General features: G+C 46.0%; 1 protein-coding gene across 4 annotated transcripts in view; it reads left to right on the top strand.

Moving 5' to 3' along the window:
* llgl2 (LLGL scribble cell polarity complex component 2) overlaps positions 1–21123 on the top strand; it is a 69193-nt gene that overhangs the window by 21164 nt on the left and 26906 nt on the right. For 3 of the 4 annotated variants that reach the window (XM_054736372.2, XM_054736373.2, XM_054736374.2), the window contains exons 3-14: positions 3576–3673; positions 4908–4989; positions 5065–5180; positions 6830–6988; positions 9239–9401; positions 9480–9615; positions 10045–10099; positions 10168–10322; positions 14024–14235; positions 16262–16329; positions 16397–16550; positions 18958–19062. In XM_054736372.2, the coding sequence (XP_054592347.1) occupies positions 3576–3673; positions 4908–4989; positions 5065–5180; positions 6830–6988; positions 9239–9401; positions 9480–9615; positions 10045–10099; positions 10168–10322; positions 14024–14235; positions 16262–16329; positions 16397–16550; positions 18958–19062 (1503 nt within the window). The remainder of the gene's footprint in view (positions 1–3575; positions 3674–4907; positions 4990–5064; positions 5181–6829; positions 6989–9238; positions 9402–9479; positions 9616–10044; positions 10100–10167; positions 10323–14023; positions 14236–16261; positions 16330–16396; positions 16551–18957; positions 19063–21123) is intronic. The other variant, XM_054736375.2, reaches the window with a different exon arrangement.

The raw sequence follows: 21123 nt of genomic DNA, 5'->3' as shown, positions 1-21123 counted from the left end.
CAGGTACTAGTTGTGTAAACAAAAGGTTTTATCGGGTACTAGTTGTGTAAACAAAAGGTTTTATCAGGTACTAGTTGTGTAAACAAAAGGTTTTATCAGGTACTAGTTGTGTAAACAAAAGGGTTTATCAGGTACTAGTTGTGTAAACAAAAGGTTTTATCAGGTACTAGTTGTGTAAACAAAAGGTTTTATCAGGTAGTAGTTGTGTAAACAAAAGGGTTTATCAGGTACTAGTTGTGTAAACAAAAGGTTTTATCAGGTACTAGTTGTGTAAACAAAAGGTTTTATCAGGTACTAGTTGTGTAAACAAAAGGTTTTATCAGGTACTAGTTGTGTAAACAAAAGGTTTTATCAGGTACTAGTTGTGTAAACAAAAGGTTTTATCAGGTACTAGTTGTGCAAACAAAAGGTTTTATCAGGTACTAGTTGTGTAAACAAAAGATTTTATCAGGTACTAGTTGTGTAAACAAAAGGTTTTATCAGGTACTAGTTGTGTAAACAAAAGGTTTATTAGGTACTAGTTGTGTAAACAAAAGGTTTATTAGGTACTAGTTGTGTAAACAAAAGGTTTATTAGGTACTAGTTGTGTAAACAAAAGGTTTATCAGGTACTAGTTGTGTAAACAAAAGGTTTATCAGGTACTAGTTGTGTAAACAAAAGGTTTTATCAGGTACTAGTTGTGTAAACAAAAGGTTTTATCAGGTACTAGTTGTGTAAACAAAAGGTTTTATCAGGTACTAGTTGTGTAAACAAAAGATTTTATCAGGTACTAGTTGTGTAAACAAAAGGTTATATCAGGTACTAGTTGTGTAAACAAAAGGTTTATTAGGTACTAGTTGTGTAAACAAAAGGTTTATTAGGTACTAGTTGTGTAAACAAAAGGTTTATCAGGTACTAGTTGTGTAAACAAAAGGTTTTATCAGGTACTAGTTGTGTAAACAAAAGGTTATATCAGGTACTAGTTGTGTAAACAAAAGGTTTTATCAGGTACTAGTTGTGTAAACAAAAGGTTTTATCAGGTACTAGTTGTGTAAACAAAAGGTTTTATCAGGTACTAGTTGTGTAAACAAAAGGTTTTATCAGGTACTAGTTGTGTAAACAAAAGGTTTTATCAGGTACTAGTTGTGTAAACAAAAGGTTTTATCAGGTACTAGTTGTGTAAACAAAAGGTTTTATCAGGTACTAGTTGTGTAAACAAAAGGTTTTATCAGGTACTAGTTGTGTAAACAAAAGGTTATATCAGGTACTAGTTGTGTAAACAAAAGGTTTATTAGGTACTAGTTGTGTAAACAAAAGGTTTATTAGGTACTAGTTGTGTAAACAAAAGGTTTATTAGGTACTAGTTGTGTAAACAAAAGGTTTATCAGGTACTAGTTGTGTAAACAAAAGGTTTATCAGGTACTAGTTGTGTAAACAAAAGGTTTATCAGGTACTAGTTGTGTAAACAAAAGGTTTTATCAGGTACTAGTTGTGTAAACAAAAGGTTTATCAGGTACTAGTTGTGTAAACAAAAGGTTTTATCAGGTACTAGTTGTGTAAACAAAAGGTTTTATCAGGTACTAGTTGTGTAAACAAAAGATTTTATCAGGTACTAGTTGTGTAAACAAAAGGTTATATCAGGTACTAGTTGTGTAAACAAAAGGTTATATCAGGTACTAGTTGTGTAAACAAAAGGTTATATCAGGTACTAGTTGTGTAAACAAAAGGTTTTATCAGGTACTAGTTGTGTAAACAAAAGGTTTTATCAGGTACTAGTTGTGTAAACAAAAGGTTTTATCAGGTACTAGTTGTGTAAACAAAAGGTTTTATCAGGTACTAGTTGTGTAAACAAAAGGTTTTATCAGGTACTAGTTGTGTAAACAAAAGGTTTTATCAGGTACTAGTTATGTAAACAAAAGATTTTATCAGGTACTAGTTGTGTAAACAAAAGGTTTTATCAGGTACTAGTTGTGTAAACAAAAGGTTTTATCAGGTACTAGTTGTGTAAACAAAAGGTTTTATCAGGTACTAGTTATGTAAACAAAAGATTTTATCAAGTACTAGTTGTGTAAACAAAAGGTTTTATCAGGTACTAGTTGTGTAAACAAAAGGTTTTATCAGGTACTAGTTGTGTAAACAAAAGGTTTTATTAGGTACTAGTTGTGTAAACAAAAGGTTTATTAGGTACTAGTTGTGTAAACAAAAGGTTTATTAGGTTCTAGTTGTGTAAACAAAAGGTTTATTAGGTACTAGTTGTGTAAACAAAAGGTTTTATCAGGTACTAGTTGTGTAAACAAAAGGTTTTATCAGGTACTAGTTGTGTAAACAAAAGGTTTTATCAGGTACTAGTTGTGTAAACAAAAGGTTTTATCAGGTACTAGTTGTGTAAACAAAAGGTTTTATCAGGTACTAGTTGTGTAAACAAAAGGTTTTATCAGGTACTAGTTGTGTAAACAAAAGGTTTTATTAGGTACTAGTTGTGTAAACAAAAGGTTTTATCAGGTACTAGTTGTGTAAACAAAAGGTTTTATCAGGTACTAGTTGTGTAAACAAAAGGTTTTATCAGGTACTAGTTGTGTAAACAAAAGGTTTTATCAGGTACTAGTTGTGTAAACAAAAGGTTTTATCGGGTACTAGTTGTGTAAACAAAAGGTTTTATCAGGTACTAGTTGTGTAAACAAAAGGTTTTATCAGGTACTAGTTGTGTAAACAAAAGGGTTTATCAGGTACTAGTTGTGTAAACAAAAGGTTTTATCAGGTACTAGTTGTGTAAACAAAAGGTTTTATCAGGTAGTAGTTGTGTAAACAAAAGGGTTTATCAGGTACTAGTTGTGTAAACAAAAGGTTTTATCAGGTACTAGTTGTGTAAACAAAAGGTTTTATCAGGTACTAGTTGTGTAAACAAAAGGTTTTATCAGGTACTAGTTGTGTAAACAAAAGGTTTTATCAGGTACTAGTTGTGTAAACAACGGTGTGCTTATCCTGGTCCTGACTGCGTGTCCTACAGCCTGGTTTGGTGGGTACATCGCGTTAATGAGCCGTCCTAAAGGTTCCACGTAGTTTCATCAGCAGCACGTTCCAGCCAGCACCGTTTAGTGGGGCTAGTTTCTAACTTTGTCCTGGTTCCTGTGGTGAAAACGGAAAACTGCCTTGATTCCTTAAATCACGTCTAAGGGTTCGGGGTCTCATAAGGCTAGTGGCCCAGCCTCCCGGTGAATTCATCTGAAGACCCTAACCACAAGCATGACCCCACTGAACTTCCATCCAAGTAGCTCAGAGTGGACCACTCGGGTCTAAGCTCAAATCCAGTCTTTTCAATACCAGGCCTCCTCAGGTACCTTTTCCAGGAGCCAGGGTGGTTTTCTGATGTCTTCCTCCATCCCGGTGTCCCGGCAGGAACCAGGACCAGAGTAGAAATGTACCACAGGAGGGTAGAACTGATGGAAGCTTCTGGGTAGGGAGCTTTCATCACTGGCCAAACAGCTCAGGGTACATATGTAAGAGCTGGGTTAGAAGATCCTGGGTCACATTGAACAAAGAGCACCTGCAGCAACACTGGCATAACCCTCTATCTTGCTGGTTGCTGTTTCCTACAGACGGTGGAGCATGGATTCCCCCACCAGCCCAGTGCTCTGGGCTACAGTCCGTCTCTGCAGCTGCTGGCCATAGGAACCCGCTCCGGAGCCATCAAACTGTATCCTTCCTCAGACCTCAGAGGAATTCAGTCACGCTTTAGCCTGAGCCTGGCAGCACTGCTGAATGGCTGTAGGGCAGGTTAGTCTTCATCTTCCCATTTCAGGCTGGTGCCGTTGGACTTTGGGGCCATCATAGTCCTTTACACAATTGTGTGCATTGATGGTGTGGTGGAGCCGGTCTGTGCACTTGCCACGCTGAGGAAAATCCAAACAAAGACTCAGTAGTTTTGATACCAGCAGGACCTTCTGTCATTAGACTGATTCAGTGGTTCAATGCCCTTATTGTTCTAGCATAAACTAGCCTGAGGGCTGAGAGGACAGCCCTCTCTGCATGGGGACCAGTGCACATTCAGTGAGTGAGTGAGGAAGGGGCCGACTTGCTGTGGCATGTAGAGCACGGCTCCGAGAGACCTTCCTGTGGGTCCTGGGACTCTGTATGGGTATGCAAGACTTCACAATCCTCAGGCAAAGCAAGGCTTGGGGCTGCCTGTTTTACTGATCCTAGGGAAGAAGAGAACCTCTCTGCTAGTAGAAGCTAACCGTTAGCATTAGCTACTCCACCACACAGCGGAACTCCTCCAAGCTTGTGTTATTAGTATAGAAAAGAGATAAAACATCAATGTTGCAGATCAGTAGTGGAGTGAATTCCTAAATCTCTGAAAAGGAACAAAAGATATTACAGACCCTTTATAGGATGTGTGTGTGTGTGTGCGTGTGTGTGTGTGTGTGTGTGTGTGTGTGTGTGTGTGTGTGCGTGTGTGTGCGCGTGTGTGCGTGTGTGTGCGTGTGTGTGCGCGTGTGTGCGCGTGTGTGCGCGTGCGTGCGCGTGTGTGTGTGTGCGAGTGCGTGCGCGTGTGTGTGTGTGCGTGTGCGTGTGCGTGCGCGTGCGGGGACTGCTTTTCTTTTTCCAGCCAGTAGGGGGTGCTATGGAAAAAGGCACATAGTTGCAGGAAGGGCAGCAGCATGTTGGGAGAACCTTCTCCGCCGGGTTTCTTAAGACCTCCATCACTGTTTTTAGATGTCTAGGTATCCCATAATACTGCCTTGTCTCTCAGGCCCAGCTTGTTAATGTGATGGCCCCGCTGATTGACCTTGTTACAGGAAGAGGTAAATAAAGCGAGTTAGTTGTGATAAATCTGTTCTTATTGTGCAAATGAACGACATCCCTCTCTGTTGGTGTTGGGGATTAGTCCCTGCTGTTGGGAGTGCTCTTTCTCTTTAACCGTTGTTCAGGTATGGAGCTCCAGGTGTGGAGTTCATGGGTCTACACGATGAGAACGCTGCTGTCACACAGGTGCACTTCATGCCCCATCAGGTACAGTAGGAGCACACACCACCTGCTGCATGCTGGAGCTCTGAGAAAGCTCACCCTGACTCGGCTCCTCCACAGGTCGAGTTGGTGACTCTGCTGGATGACAACAGTTTGCACATGTGGACTTTAAGAGGACACAAGGGAATTTCAGAGCTTCTGGAGATCGGACGCTTCATGCTGACGGGCCCACCAGGGTAAACTCGGGTCCTTTATTAAGCTGCGGGTATCAGGTGACGTGGTGCGTTCCAGCGGTCCTCAGATCTGGTGTTTCTCTGATGAGTTAGCCAGAAATGCTGCGAGCTCGTAGGCTTCAGATGACCCAGAGATCCCAACTTTAAAGATGGCTGCACCCAGTGCTACCAACTAGTTATCACCTTCATTATTTTTCATTACTATGCTCTGTTCTTTCTTTTTGCTATCTAACAGCACCGCCACGTTGTTTATTGTTTATCGATTTGTACGATGTTTATGTTTATTTATTTAGCAGACGCTTTTATCCAGAGCAACTTACAGTTCATAACCTATAGGGCGTGTTGTGATCTGTGGGGGAACCGGAGTACCCGGAGGAAACCCACGCATGCACGGGGAGAACACGCAACTCCACGCAGAAAGGCTGCAGCCAAGCCCAGTTTCGAACCTGCAACCTTCTTCCTGCGAGGCAACAGTGCTAACCACTGCGCCACCATGCAGCCCAGGGGTGGGACTTGAACTTGTTAATTACGATTAATTAATTAAAAAAATGAGCACATTTTATCACAGCTTGCGTTTCGAGCACGGCGGAACCTTTGTCAGTGCACGAGTTCCTCGTAGACTGAATATCACTGACACACACACACACACACACACACACACACACACACACACACACACACACACACACACACACACACACACACACACACACACACACACACACACACACACACACACACACACCACACGGCGCGCTGCTAAAATGGAATGAAACTTGAAAGAAATGTCCTCGCTTGGACTGATGCAGGATCTAGGAAACACGTCTGCCATTAAAAGTGAACAAATGTACGTCCTAGATCATGTTTGTGCCTGTTCTACCGTCACGTTTAAGGATTTTTATTCATTTACGTGGTTTTACTACATTATGAGTAGAAATGCTAACAAAAACACCCGATTATACAAACGAGTGAAACTGGAAAACTTCGAATCTGGAGCAAAGTCCATTTATGTCAGTAATGCAACTAGACTGAGAAACAATGTAAGGCTCAGGAACCCTTAGCAGGTGTTTTCTACGTGTAATACATTATTGTTGATGTGGGTCTTGTTTCATATCACACAGGGACGTTAGAATAATTAAATGCATTTATTTTTTAGAAATTACAGCTTTAGTTTACAGTAACAATAACCACGTCTAATGTTTGGTTCTCTGCTTCGTTATTTTTCATATAAAAATGGCTTTGAAGGCACATTTTCCCAATAGATGAAAATGTGATTAAAATCAATTACAAACCTCTAATTAGATCAGTTTTTAATCGAGTCTCACCCCTGATTTATACATTTGATTGGTTTTCAGCTTGTACGTGGCGGCTCGAGGGGCGTGTGTGTGTCGCGACTCGAGGGGCGTGTGTGTGTCGCGACTCGAGGGGCGTGTGTGTGTCGCGACTCGAGGGGCGTGTGTGTGTCACTATTATTTAGGTGCGGAGAATACTTGGTTATATAAGTATTTTAGTACTCAGCAACACTGGTGGCATCCATTTTTTAGTTGGAAGCTGGAACGCAAAAAGAGCCTGTTACATCACTTCCTGCCATGAAAGTCCGAGTCCCGAGTCTACTGGAACACTCGAACAGTTTGTCTTTTTGTCCTCCCCAGTGCCCCCCCAAGTGTGACCAGCGTGACAGCGGTGCTGGCCCACTCCTCGGGGGAGTTGCTGCTGTTGGGGACAGAAGGAGGACACGTGTTTGTGGTTGAAGTCCCAGGATTCAGAGAGCTGGAAGAGAGGAATATCAGCCTGGACCAAATCACCAACAGGTGAGCTCGGGCGAGACCCAGACTCGACAGGTGAGCTCGGGCGAGACCCAGGCTCGACAGGTGAGCTCGGGCGAGACCCAGGCTCGACAGGTGAGCTCGGGCGAGACCCAGGCTCGACAGGTGAGCTCGGGCGAGACCCAGGCTCGACAGGTGAGCTCGGGCGAGACCCAGGCTCGACAGGTGAGCTCGGGCGAGACCCAGGCTCGACAGGTGAGCTCGGGCGAGACCCAGTCTCGACAGGTGAGCTCGGGCGAGACCCAGGCTCGACAGGTGAGCTCGGGCGAGACCCAGGCTCGACAGGTGAGCTCGGGCGAGACCCAGGCTCGACAGGTGAGCTCGGGCGAGACCCAGGCTCGACAGGTGAGCTCGGGCGAGACCCAGACTCGAGCTCGGAGGAGACCCAGGCTCGACAGGTGAGCTCGGGCGAGACCCAGGCTCGACAGGTGAGCTCGGGCGAGACCCAGGCTCGTGGGGTCCAGTCTCCCACGTAGACATTAAGTACTGGACAAACCCCACCCATTGTCTTCTTAGACATTTATGAAGTCAAGTGGGAGGTTCACACCACCGCCATCTTTTCTGTGTCTCACTCTCTCGTCCCACCCAGATAGTCCATAAATGGTAAAACGGCTGACGGGGTGTGGGAAATGATTGACGACCATAAACTGAAAAGATGAAATGGTCGAACATCTAGTAACGCGAGTCCCAGGGTGAGGCCCTCTGCGGAGCGTGGCATTCGGAATCGTAGGGCATACAGGGAAGGTCCAATCAGGCGGAACAGGCTGGACCTTCCTTGGACATCCTACAATTCCAAATGACGTTTCCCGGAGCTAACAGCTAGCGCCAGCTCGGACACTCATGCTACGTGTAAATCAAATCTAATTATTAATGATTTCTAGTATTTAATAACTTCTAATGGAAGAGTTAGAAACGTCAGAGTTGTCATTACTATAACGTAGATCTATTAAAGCTAGAATGGTTTTGTGACCCAGGCTGTAAACCTGCTTCTGGCTTCGTCTGACGGCTGTCTGTTAACGCGCGCATGCTCTTATCGTCGTTTACCTGCTTTTCCTGTTGTACTGTGTTTCCTCTGTGCTTTAATGTGGACTTGACCTGTGTCTGTAATAAAGTCCATCTCAGTTCGGGTTAGGCGCCACTCACACGCTTCACACACCTTTTATTTATAATTAATGAAAATAATCACATTTTCATCAGTGGGTGGCCCAAATCGTATCATTCACAGTATCGGGTAGGACTGGGCCTGCTGGCCTGAGGTCTGTATATTACTTATGTCAGGATGACGGATGCTTCAGCAGAACACACAATTATGAACATTACTGAGGAACATGGAACCTTCAGAACGTATTTAGAGAATACAAAACCTCTCTGGTGGTTTTATGTTGCGCTATGATTCGTTCTCCAAACACCGTTCTCACAACATAAAGATGTTTACTCTGAATACAAACCAAATGAGATGAAACACAAAACTATAGCTGGTTGAACTGAAGTGAAAATGAACAAACAGCAGTGGCGTTTCTGACCTTCCTGGTTCATTTAAGGTTAGAGGTTTGTTCTCGTCTCCACCCTGCTGAGCGACGCTCGGGGGTTATTAGAGGTCAGGGAGAAGATCAGAGGGGAGAGGACACAGCCCTGAGGAGAACCGGTGCTGATGGTCCAGCCTGACCTGCAGCTTCCTGTCAGTCAGGAAGTCGGTGATCCACCTGCAGATCAGGTCAGGCACGTTCATCCTGGAGGAAGGCTGGGAGGATTGTGTTGAAGGCAGAGCTGAAGTCCACCAACAGGATCCTGGCGTAGGTACCCGGGAAGTCCAGATGCTGCAGGATGAGGTGTAGAGCCATGCTGATGGCATCATCTACAGACCTGTTGGCTCTGTAGGCGGTCCAGCAGGGGGTTGTGGGGGAGAACCAGGTGCTCAATGACTTCATGACCACAGATGTCCGAGCCACAGGTGTGTAGGGTCAGAAGGCTGTGGGGGAAGTGTGTGACGTGGTGTCATCGTGGGTGTGGGGTGAGGAGGAGGGTCCTGTGGGTGAGTTCCACAGTGATGATGGTGGGTCGGGGGGATGACCGTAGTGGTGCTATTGTTAGAGGTGTGAGACCGGCTAGAAGGTGTTTACGCTGTTGGTCAGGAGCAGGTCATCATGGAGGCTGGACTGGGTCAGAACCCCAGAGTAACACTGGTGTTCATACGTCTCACGACTCACTGTTGTCTGGTCTCGGCTCTACCTTCAGCATCCCAGACGATTACCTCGGCCGTAGGAATCTGGAGCACGTAGAGGCCCTGGTGGAGAACCCCATCAACCCCAGTCAGGTCGTTATTGGCTATGGGCGGGGTCTGATGGTCATCTGGGACCTGGAGAAGAAGAATGCTGTTCAGCACCTCCCAGCTACACAGGTAAGCACCTCAGGTGTTGCTGCCCATGTGACGTTACGGGCCAGCGTGTCTCATGTTCCTGTTGTGGTGCTCCTAAAGCAGCTGGAGAGCATGTGGTGGACCGAGGATGGTAGCCACATCCTCAGTTCTCACAGCGATGGGAGCTACTGTCGCTGGAGAGTGGGAGGCCCTGAGGAGGAGGAGGAGGAGGAGGAGAAATCAGACATTCCTTATGGTGAGGAGTAAAAGTTGTGCACTAGAGCCCTGCATCTATTATTTCAACCCCATCTGTCTTTCACTTGCACTTCTCCACACAAGGGCCGACTAAAATGAGGTCTACAGTCTCAGCGGGCCTAGAAGGACCCGGGGACCTGAAGCCTGATCCCAGCCCGTCTGAGTTAGTCAGCGGAGAGCGTTTAAAGAGCGGTCCCTCCCTGCGTGTTATCTTCTCTGTTCAGCTCGGCACACCGTTGTTGTTTCTACGGAGGTCCTGATCTCATTGGCTACCTCAGGAGCTCGCTCCATGCTCTAACTGTTCTTCTCTGGCCTTTGACCCCAACCCCCCTGCAGGGCTCTACTGTCAACATCACTGCCTGTAATGTCTAAGGGTCTTCAGTAGCAGGAGAAGGTTTTAACCAACTCTGTTTTGCTTTTGTGGTGACAGGACATTTCCCCTGCAAGGCCATCTCTAAAATCGTTCAGCTCCCCACAGAAGAAGGGTAAGCCCCGTGTGTAGCGTTGGCGCTTACTCAGTAACGTGTTTACGCCCAGCTGTTGCCCCTTACAGGCCTCCCTTCCTGCTGTTCAACGGTGGCATGCCCAGAGCCAGTTATGGAGACCGACACTGCATCACGGTCATTCATGGGAAGACACACGTGGCCCTGGACTTCACCTCCAGAATCATCGACTTTTTCGTCATCAGAAGTGGACCGCAGCACACAGGCAGGCACCCGTCCCCACCGCAGGCCCGCCGGTGGGCTTTAACTAGTCAGGACCGAGCTGACGAAAGCTCCACTGAGACCCCGCGGTGCTGTAGGATACAGGCTGATGTGTGTGTGTGTGAGCAGCAGTCTGACTCGAGTCAGCCGACCACAGCAGCAGCGGGGGCACCAGGAGGAGGAGGAGTTAAAGAGGTGTTCACGCCTCCAAAGTCTTCCGTCCCAGAACCATTTTATTTGTAATAATTCACGTCAGAAATGCAGAGTTGGCATGTTGCTTACAGTCAACTCACTTTTATCTATAAAGCACGTTTCACAGCAACCGTGAACAAAAGCTTAGCAGTAAAACACGTTGATGAGACACGGATTCAGCAGTAAAAGTAGAAAAATGAAAGGAATTTTTCACAAATATCTGCACGCACCCATGCTGCAAGTCTAGCATCAGAGGTCAAAGGTTACGGGGTGCCGAGCACCCAGACTGCCCGTCCAGACACGACTAGTTTCACTTTTGCATTTTAACACCGTTTCATTGCCAGTTTAGTAAAAAAGCAAAACCCACTCTTCCACCGGTCAAACACCGTTCCCCTATCAGAGACGATGCTTTATGGATGCTGCGGTTACAGTCATCTAGTCCAGGTTAAGACTCATCTAGTCCAGGTTAAGACTCATCTAGTCCAGGTTAAGACTCATCTAGTCCAGGTTAAGACTCATCTAGTCCAGGTTAAGACTCATCTAGTCCAGGTTAAGACTCATCTAGTCCAGGTTAAGACTCATCTAGTCCAGGTTAAGGCTCATCTAGTCCAGGTTAAGGCTCATCTAGTCCAGGTTAAGGCTCATCTAGTCCAGGTTAAGGCTCATCTAGTCCAGGTTAAGGCTCATCTAGTCCAGGTTAAGGCTCATCTAGTCCAGGTTAAGACTCATCTAGTCCAGGTTAAGGCTCATCTAGTCCAGGTTAAGGCTCATCTAGTCCAGGTTAAGGCTCATCTAGTCCAGGTTAAGACTCATCTAGTCCAGGTTAAGACTCATCTAGTCCAGGTTAAGGCTCATCTAGTCCAGGTTAAGGCTCATCTAGTCCAGGTTAAGGCTCATCTAGTCCAGGTTAAGGCTCATCTAGTCCAGGTTAAGGCTCATCTAGTCCAGGTTAAGGCTCATCTAGTCCAGGTTAAGGCTCATCTAGTCCAGGTTAAGGCTCATCTAGTCCAGGTTAAGACTCATCTAGTCCAGGTTAAGGCTCATCTAGTCCAGGTTAAGGCTCATCTAGTCCAGGTTAAGGCTCATCTAGTCCAGGTTAAGGCTCATCTAGTCCAGGTTAAGGCTCATCTAGTCCAGGTTAAGGCTCATCTAGTCCAGGTTAAGGCTCATCTAGTCCAGGTTAAGGCTCATCTAGTCCAGGTTAAGGCTCATCTAGTCCAGGTTAAGGCTCATCTAGTCCAGGTTAAGGCTCATCTAGTCCAGGTTAAGACTCATCTAGTCCATCTAGTCCAGGTTAAGGCTCATCTAGTCCAGGTTAAGGCTCATCTAGTCCAGGTTAAGGCTCATCTAGTCCAGGTTAAGGCTCATCTAGTCCAGGTTAAGACTCATCTAGTCCAGGTTAAGACTCATCTAGTCCAGGTTAAGACTCATCTAGTCCATCTAGTCCAGGTTAAGACTCATCTAGTCCAGGTTAAGACTCATCTAGTCCAGGTTAAGACTCATCTAGTCCAGGTTAAGGCTCATCTAGTCCAGGTTAAGGCTCATCTAGTCCAGGTTAAGACTCATCTAGTCCAGGTTAAGACTCATCTAGTCCAGGTTAAGACTCATCTAGTCCAGGTTAAGACTCATCTAGTCCAGGTTAAGACTCTAGGTGAGTTATCCCCGAGGGCCGGGGTCCAGCACGTCCCGCTGCGCTCCTCCGTGGGGGTGGGGGTAGCACACGTTCCGCTGCTGTTCCTCACCAGTATCAGCTGACGGAGGGCGCTAGATTCGTTGCGGCGTTCGTGTCAGCGGACACGGTAGGGTCGGGGAGGGGGCGGGGCATGATAAAGTGCTGGGGGAACCCTGAGATGGGTAGAATCTGACATGATGTGGTTTCTACAGACGCTAACTTCTGTTAGAAAGGTACGAAACCAGTCTAGACCAGTTCCAGAGATCCCCACCGAGTCACCAGGTCTGTTAATGAAGGTGCTGTGATCAACCGAGTCAGACGCTGCAGAAACATCTAACAGTACTGTGAGCTCCCCGCTGTCTGCAGCATCATGATGTCACTGGGAACTTTAAGCAGAACTGTTTCTGCTGAACGCTTTTCACCAGAACCAGACTGGACCTCATCTAAACTGTTGTGTAGGTCCAGACAAGTCATCAGCTCTTCTGCCACGACCTTTTCCAGTGTTCTAGAGATAAAGGGTCATTTAGAGACGGGTCTGTAGTTTTTAGGCTGAGATGAGTCCAGACTGGGCTTAAGGACGGGTTCATTAACGGACGGTGCAGAGCCCGACTGGAGGGATGAATGAAGTGAGCGCCGACTGTTTCCACCAGAAGTGTTAGCCCGTCTGTGCGTACACTATTTAGACATTTTTCACCATTAGTGGTTTTAATAGTTGAGCAGGAGCCGATGTTATACCGCGTCACACATGCCTCCTTTTAAAAGCTGTTTAAACTGCCTCTGTTCAGGGTTCTGGAATGACTTATTTCTCTCTTCTTTGGTCCATCTGTTGTACTTTGGTGGTTCTGCATCTATGATCCGTGTGCTGTAGACAGAAACCAGTCAGACACACACGAGCAGCCAGACAGGAAGCTGAAAGCACCATAAAGCCGTCGTCTGACCACTGCACAAGAATAAAAACGATAAACGATGTAACGGACCGGGGCAAAACACGGATCAGAAAGCAAAAATACAAAAGCTGGATCGAGGGAGTGATAGAAACAAGGAGACGTGGACACAAAACCATGAACAGAGACTATAAAGGATTCACATTGGATCACGCATGCGACGGTGTCGTCAGCGAGGAGGACACGGGCAGTAGAGGGCGACCCTGTCCTCTGGTCTCTGGTCAGGTCCCTGCTTACTTTAAGAACGCTGTAATCCACCCGCTTCTTAAAACCCGAGTCTCGACCCCTCTCTCCATAGCAGCTTCAGACCCATCTCTAAACTTCCGTTCATCTCCAAGATCTTGGAAAAGGTTGTGGCTAAACAACTCACAGCTGCTCTTGATGAACATAACATCTATGATAGCTTCCAGTCAGGTTTTCGTAGAGCTCATTCTACTGAAACAGCTCTTCTTAGGGTCTCTAATGACCTTCTGACTCACAGTGATGCAGGGGTTAGGCATAAAGAACAGAATAAGAATAGGAATACCCTTCTTTGTCCCTCAGTGGAGAAACTTCATTGCTGCAACAGCTCAGGTACAGCAGGAAGGCAGCAGCAGCACAGGACATCATGCAAGCGTATATAGCAATCGTAAATGAAGATACCTGTTGCACATGATAAAGAGACTAGCAGTAGAATTGCACGTCTTGAAAGATATTTGTGATGGCATGTTACAGATGTATGGGTTTCTTTAGCAGTGGCTATTATAGAGTCTAACAGCGGCAGGGAAGAAAGGCCAATGATGCTATAAAAGCAGAGAAGAGCTGCTAAGGGAGGTGGGTCAGAAAGGAGAGGCGGTGGGAGTCATGGTAGAGTTGGTGTGAAGTGATGAATGTACCTGTCTTCTCTCTCTGTCCCAGGAGATCCCAGTGCGTTGGTGGTCCTGGTGGAAGAGGAGGTGGTTGTTATTGACCTGCAGACAGAAGGCTGGCCTGTTATTCAGACTCCTTACCTGGTGCCCCTCCACAGCTCAGCCATCACCTGCTCCCACCATGTCTCTGCCATCCCCCTTAAACTGTGGGAGAGGATCATCACTTCTGGAGAGCTGCAGAATGCACACTACTCTAAAAAGGTCTGGGAGGGGGGCTTATTAACTCTTAATACTCAAAAAAACCTCGCAAAATTTCCCAACCAGGGAACTCAACCTTCCTACAAGTTAGCCCAGCTTTCCATCTCAATGTGGTCGTTTCCTTTTTTAAAGGCCAAGTTCACTTAAAACTAGGGATGAGCCAGATACTCGTTTCAGACGCGTAACCGGTACGGATAAAGCATGTTTGACGAATACGAGCATGAGACGAGTAAACCTCGTAAATATCTGTAATCGTGCTGAAGGAAAATCTTCATTGGGTAACTGACTGTCTTCACGCTCTGTGATTGGCCAGTCACATAGAGCGCCCGCCCCTCCCTACTTACAAAACTCTCTAGCCAGCCAGGAGCACAGTACGTCCGGCTCATCCACGCACACACACAGACAGTAACGGATCGCGCTGTGATGGCTTCACTGTTGCTCACGTTTCTTCAGTTTCCCCTAGGTTTTCTTCAGCTCGCCTCTTTTTCGGTTGAATATTTAAAGTTACTTTTTCCGTAACTGACATGGTGCATTTGACAAGACAGAGCTGACGTGCTGTTGTCACTACCTCCGCTCCGGTCGGGTTTTTTTTTTTAACTCTCTCTCTCACACACACACACACACCTCAGTCAACATTGTTTTATTTAACTTTGTGGGGCAAAATGCCAAGAACGTTAAGAAAAAATCAGTTTAATCAAATTAAAATTAAAAAATATATATAAAGTGTGTCTGGTTCTAGTATTTCATATTTCCTAGTTCCTACTGCATGAGTTCAGATGCATTAATCCATGCACTTAAATATTAATGTTCTGATTTTATTGAAACACTTGTTCTGTAATAGTTTCTTTACTATTGTGATCAAAAATATTTAATCTCAATTCTGAGGCTGCTCTGTAAATAGTTTTCAAATAAACAATACACATATCAACTTCCGATCAATCCATATCAATTTCAGACTTAAAATAATCTGTTGATGTAAACCACACCCACTTCTGGTTAAACCACGCCCATTTCTGGGTTATGCCACACCCATTCCGAGTACAGATACAGATAATTTAGTTGGTTGAACAGATACAGATACAGATAGTGGTGTACTCGCTCAGCCCTACTTAAAACCCTTTTTAATGATAGTTTTGGACCGAACATGAAAGTCTCCTACACCTGTCACCTAACAGGAGACGGGTGTAGGAGAGTGCATCATAAATGAACCCTGCTAGGCATGGGCGGTGTCTGTTTTAATACTGTCTAACGACAAAAACGACAAAAAATAAATAACGCCGCTAAAAATGACACAAAACTGAAGACATTGAGTTATGAGTCGATTATTTCCAGGATACGTGGAGTGAGGTGTGGAGGACCTGGCTTTACTACTGTGGATGGGATAGGGTCCAGAGGGCGGGTGGAGAGGTGGGTTGGAAAAGGGCCTGTTGGGCATAATTTTGGATGGACATGGGGGGGGTTGGGTGGAAGATCAGGAACGGTAACGTAGAGAAGGGGAAAGGAGGTCCAGGAGGATTATGTCCATTTGGATTGGAAGAATTTCATGACATCATTCTACTAACTTATTCAGGCACCGCAACGGACGTCCAAACTAAGATTAAGCCTCAGGCGTTGAGTGTTGGCTGATGACTACCTTTAAAAGGACGCTAGCTGCCGTTTTGGGACCCCCCCCCCCCCCCCCGAAACCCTGATCTACATCACACGGCCACCTCACATTCATGGACTCGCCCATCTTGGCTTGCTGCGTTGTTTGTGGAGATGGGTCAGGGTTAGTCGTGTCCCAGCGTGGGTGTTGTAGAGCAGAGGGAGTCGGCGGTAGAGTGCTGTTGCTGTTATCCAATCAGGAGTGAGATGTCGGGAAAAAGACTCCAGATCCTGCTGCGTTCCGCTCACTTCTGCCTCCTGAATCAGGAGCACCGGAGCCACAGACATCATTTACACCTGAGACTACCGCAGAGGTGTTGAGAAAGCCAGTGACTTGGTCTTTAACTGCTGTGTCTTTTTGTGTTTTCCACATGGTTCTCTTCAGCCTTGGCCAATAATGGGAGGCCAGAACTTGGCCCCTGACCCTCCACAGAGAGACCTTCTGCTCACAGGGTGGGTCCTGCTGCACTTGCCTCATCTGTGAACCCCTGCAGACCTAACTGGTTGTTCTTGCATGCAGACACGAGGACGGAACCGTCCGTTTCTGGGACGCATCAGGAGTGTGCCTGAAGCCCATGTACACACTGCGCACTGCTACAGCCTTCCACACTGATGCTGATCCCAACGACAACATGAACCCAAGTGCTGAGGGGGAGTGGCCGCCGTTCAGGAAGGTTCTGTTCTCTAACTCGCCGTCAGATCACTCACTCTAGTATTCATTTATGCTTATGTATGCATTTAGCAGACGCTTTTGTCCAAAGCAACTTACAAGTGATGCTAAATGCTTTTTTTTTAGCACTGCAACGTAGCGGGATACAGTAAATCATTAGTGTTTGTAACGTTAGCGCAAATGCGTGACATAAATGTCCTAAAAGTAATAAAATCACCATCACTACTGTTATTACAGCTACAAATACAAGCAACTCTGCTGTTAGCAGCTGAGGAGCGGTAACTAGCTTACAGAGGCGACTGCCCCTCGTCCTCCGCTGCCACGTGCTTCCTCTTAAGGTGTACGTGCATCACTGTTGTGCTCCCTGAAAGGAGAGTTCCACTTGGTAGATTTTGGACTGTACGTGCTTCTTTTTTTCTGTGTAAACTTTGAGCTACGTTGCTGGCTCACCATGTTTTGTTTTTCTGGTGACGTGACGGCTCGCCCGGATGGCCGCTACTGCACACGTGCCTCGAGCAGAAAGGTGGAAAGCAGCAGCGGTGTCGCCACAGGAAAGAACAAAAAATGCTTCATAAAATAAACAACGTTGACTATTAAATTTACTATACCGTAAATCCTCTAATACAGGCCTGGGCCTTTAATTACTCAAGCACATCCTGGTTCAGGCCTTTATTGGAAGGAGGCCAGAATTAGACATGACTAAATTTCAATTAGAGCAAAGTAAACTACCAGTAGAAAAAATGAAAACATGATTTTTTGTCTAACTGAACCTATAAACACTAGGTTTGTTAGTGAAAATGCACAGTTACCATTGTACGTATAGATATAGAACAACAAACACCGTTGTTTCAGGCTAAATCCCAGTATGGTGGCAAACATGGCGGTAATGCATTGTAAACACTTGGTGATAATTAGGTTATTGATTTACAACAAAAGGCAACAGACACCTTACCGCCCCAAAGTTTAACCGTTCCTCTCTCGTTTGGTTAGAAGTAAAAAAAAAAAAAAAGATCTTCCAACTGTTTAATCCTCATCCTCCGCAGTTCTACCTTACACCACTGAGCTAGCTGCTAAAAACATTAGCACGCTACAAGCTAGTGAGGACACGTGACAAAAGTATCAAACTGTTTACCTGCTGTTTTTGTAGCGGCGTTTCTAAGCTGTTCAATAAAACGCCATGAACACCTTTAGTAAACCCTTGCCTGTGATGAAGTTATCACTGATAACTGAAGCATGTTCTGTTTCTACTCATCTTGCAGCCGGAGGTCATGATTTACTGTTCCGTCTTCCTTCAGTAAGTTTCAGTAAGTCCTTTGTGGTGCACCGCTTCCGGGACACGAAAAAATGAACTCTTGTTTTTGTCCCAATCGCACGGAGCGTGGGCGTTTTTACACCCAGTCACCCAGTAAATAGACCCTGGGGTGCACCATAGGCGGATGTGCCCACGATTTAGAGAAGTCAAGCGGTCACACAGCACGCGCTGCGCCGCTGAGCGCTTCTTGGAAAGTCGCGTGATCGTCACATCACGCGGGACTTGAGAACAGGAAGCAATTCAATTCAATTCAAGTTTATTTATAAAGCGCCAAATCACGACGAGTCGTTTCAAGTCACTTCACATAATAAACATTCCAATTCAGGTCAGTTCATTAAGCCAATCAGAAAAATGTTTCCTATATAAGGAACCCAGCAGGTTGCATCAAGTCACTGACTAGTGTCAGTGACTATACAGCAATCCTCATACTAAGCAAGCATGCAGCGACAGTGGAGAGGAAAACTCCCTTTTAACAGGAAGAAACCTCCAGAGAATCCTGGCTCAGTATAAGCAGCCATCCTCCATGACTCACTGGGGATGGAGAAGACCGAGCAGACAGGAAGTGTCTATTGTTTATACGTGATCAGACTTGCCGTCATGTTTTGTGAGACTCTTAATTCGTTAACAGTGGGTAAGTACGCTATTTATTACAACATTTTAAGATCAATAGTACTTTAAAGTCATCACAACTGCAGCTGGGTTTGTGCCGCGGTTAGGTTTGAGCCGTAAAGTCGGCCACTATTAGACACCGGCCTTTATTTACCCCCGCTGACAGCGAGACCGGCTGATGTAGGAGACCCGCCCAGTAATGGAATACAGGCCAATATTAGAGGATTTACGGTAGACTAGTTGTTTGTCGAGGTCATCGTGATGAATTGACATTAGTTGAAGCTCACCCAACCGTTGGACAGAGTTAAACAGGAGCCAAACTCATTCTTGTCTTTGACAGTTTTTCATGTTTTATTTAACAAACCACCAAGTCCGTCCTGCTGTGGGATGCCGCTGGTCAGCAGGAGTCGACCGTCCCACTTTGGGCTTTAGAAAGCTGTCTTTAAAGACCATCCTACTGGAGCATAACTCACTTGCTGTTTGGTTTCAGGTTGGATGTTTCGACCCTTACAGTGACGACCCAAGGCTGGGCATTCAGAAGATCCATCTGTGTAAATACAGTGGCCACCTGGCTGTAGCAGGAACCGCTGGACAGGTGACTACTCACAGGTTCAGCTGGGATGGAAACGGACTTGTTTAAAGCCAGCGATGACACGCTCAACTGAAGCTTCAGTCCCAACCCTAACCCATTCATAGTTGTACGGCCGACCTCCTCAGTCCTGATTAAATCAGAAAAACTCGTAATTCCTGTAGATCTTTGCTGCTTTTTCTGTTTCCGACTCTGTGGTCCTAACGAAACATCACTGGTTGTGTTCAGTGAGCAGAGGGCTTTTGGTCCCCACAGCAACAGTAAACAAGAAATGAGGGGTTTGCTTTTTAACAACAGATGGACGTTAAGTCTGTCTTTCTGTTGAGTGTCAGACTACACAGTAAGTGTTGGCATCAAGTGCTGCAGATGCCGGTTAATCACTCATTCATTTGAGTCAGGTGTGTAGCAGCAGGGAAACACCGGTGTGTAAAAGGGCAACATGGAGAACATGTAGGCCAGTGGACCCGAGGACCAGGGTTGGGAAAGACTGGACTAAACGGTATAAGGGTTAGCATCTATGCCTCTCTGCTTGACTCTCGGCTTTAAAGGTTGGATTGGGGGTTAAACCACCAAATAGTTCATTCTAAAGATCTTTGAGTTTGGTCGTTTCCAAGCAGCATTTTAGTTGGTTTGCTCTGCTCAGCTCACGTGGACTCGCACCGGCTACATAGCAAAGCGGTAAAACAGACTAGTTAATTTACTAACTAGTTCACCAATAAGGAGCTGAAAATACTGACAAGTGTAGCGAAACAAAGGACCAGGAGTCAAACCGGTCACTTTAGCCACCGGACTACCAGTTCAATCCAGTTTATTTATAAAGCGCCCAATCACGACAAGTCGTCTCAAGGACCTTCACACAGTAAACATTCCAACACAGGTCAGGTCATTAAGCCAATCGGTAACAAGTTTCCTGTATAAGGAACCCAGCAGGTTGCATCGAGTCACTGAGGCTGGGAAAAGCTAGCCTGGGCTGCCAGACTCGTCCTCTACACAGAGACCTAGTCTGGTTCCTCACAGGCAGAGAGGCACATGAGGGGCGGGACTAGGAACCTCAATAATAACCAATCACTGTACCGCGCGTCGCTGTGGTTTTAGCTGTAGTCAAAAATGGCGTCTGGCTACGGCCCAAACATCTTTCTTTAGAAGAAAGGCTTCTAGCTTCTTCTTGTTGTGGTTTTAAAGACGTGTCCAAGTCATTTAGAACAGAGGAAAGAGCCGCAGCTGACTCCGCTTCAGACGCCATGCTTATGACAAACTTGGCATTATGGTGTGTGAGGTACGCTGCTCAGCGCTGATTGGCTCTTAGATTTCTCAGGGGTTGGGGTTATTTGAATAGGAGAGTTCCCAGAGCCTTTACTTGCCATAAGGAAGCATGTGGCTGGCTGGTCAGGCTAGGGAAATGCGCGAATGCAGCCAGAAACCGTTTGGGGCTATGGCTCCTCTGGAGTGACCTGGGTTGTTCTAGGTCTCATAGCCCAGTCAAACAAGTAGGAGATGTTTCAGAGCATTTTGGAGTTGGCTCTGGACATTCGGATCTTAGCAGATGTTAAACATTTTCTGAAGACATCACATTCTCAGACTTTACAGGAAGCTTCAAAGAAAATGGTTATTTTTCCCCAAGTGTAGCTTGCTTGAGCAGCTTTTTCACTTCAGTAGTGAGTAACTACATGTAAAATGATGTTTTGCTGCTTTTTAACGCAGCCTTCACCCTGGATTCTCACGTCAGTTCTCTTGTTCGCGCTCTCTTCTTGCTAAGCTGAGTCCTATTCTGTCCCGCCGAGTTCGAGCAAGGGAATTTGCGTTCCCACAGATGAGACTTTGCATGGACATCCGGGGCAGGACCACAGGACTAGCAGACCACGGTGATGGTCTCCCTATTCAAAAAGCACAGGGTTTGTTCCATCTAAATGGGGATCGCTTTCCTGAGCCTCTCTGGTAAGGTCTATTCAGCGGTCTGGGGTCCGTCGGATTGTTGAACCTCAGATTCAGGAGGAACAATGTCGTTTTCGTCCTGGCCGTGGAACACTGGACCAGCTCTATACCCTTAGGTCCTGGAGGGTTTGTGGG

This window comes from Nothobranchius furzeri, chromosome 16 (genome assembly GCF_043380555.1).
Source record: "Nothobranchius furzeri strain GRZ-AD chromosome 16, NfurGRZ-RIMD1, whole genome shotgun sequence".
In the NCBI taxonomy this organism is placed as follows: domain Eukaryota; kingdom Metazoa; phylum Chordata; class Actinopteri; order Cyprinodontiformes; family Nothobranchiidae; genus Nothobranchius; species Nothobranchius furzeri.
The sequence above is the reverse complement of the archived record's forward strand: the minus strand, read 5'-3'. Positions and strand labels throughout refer to the sequence as shown.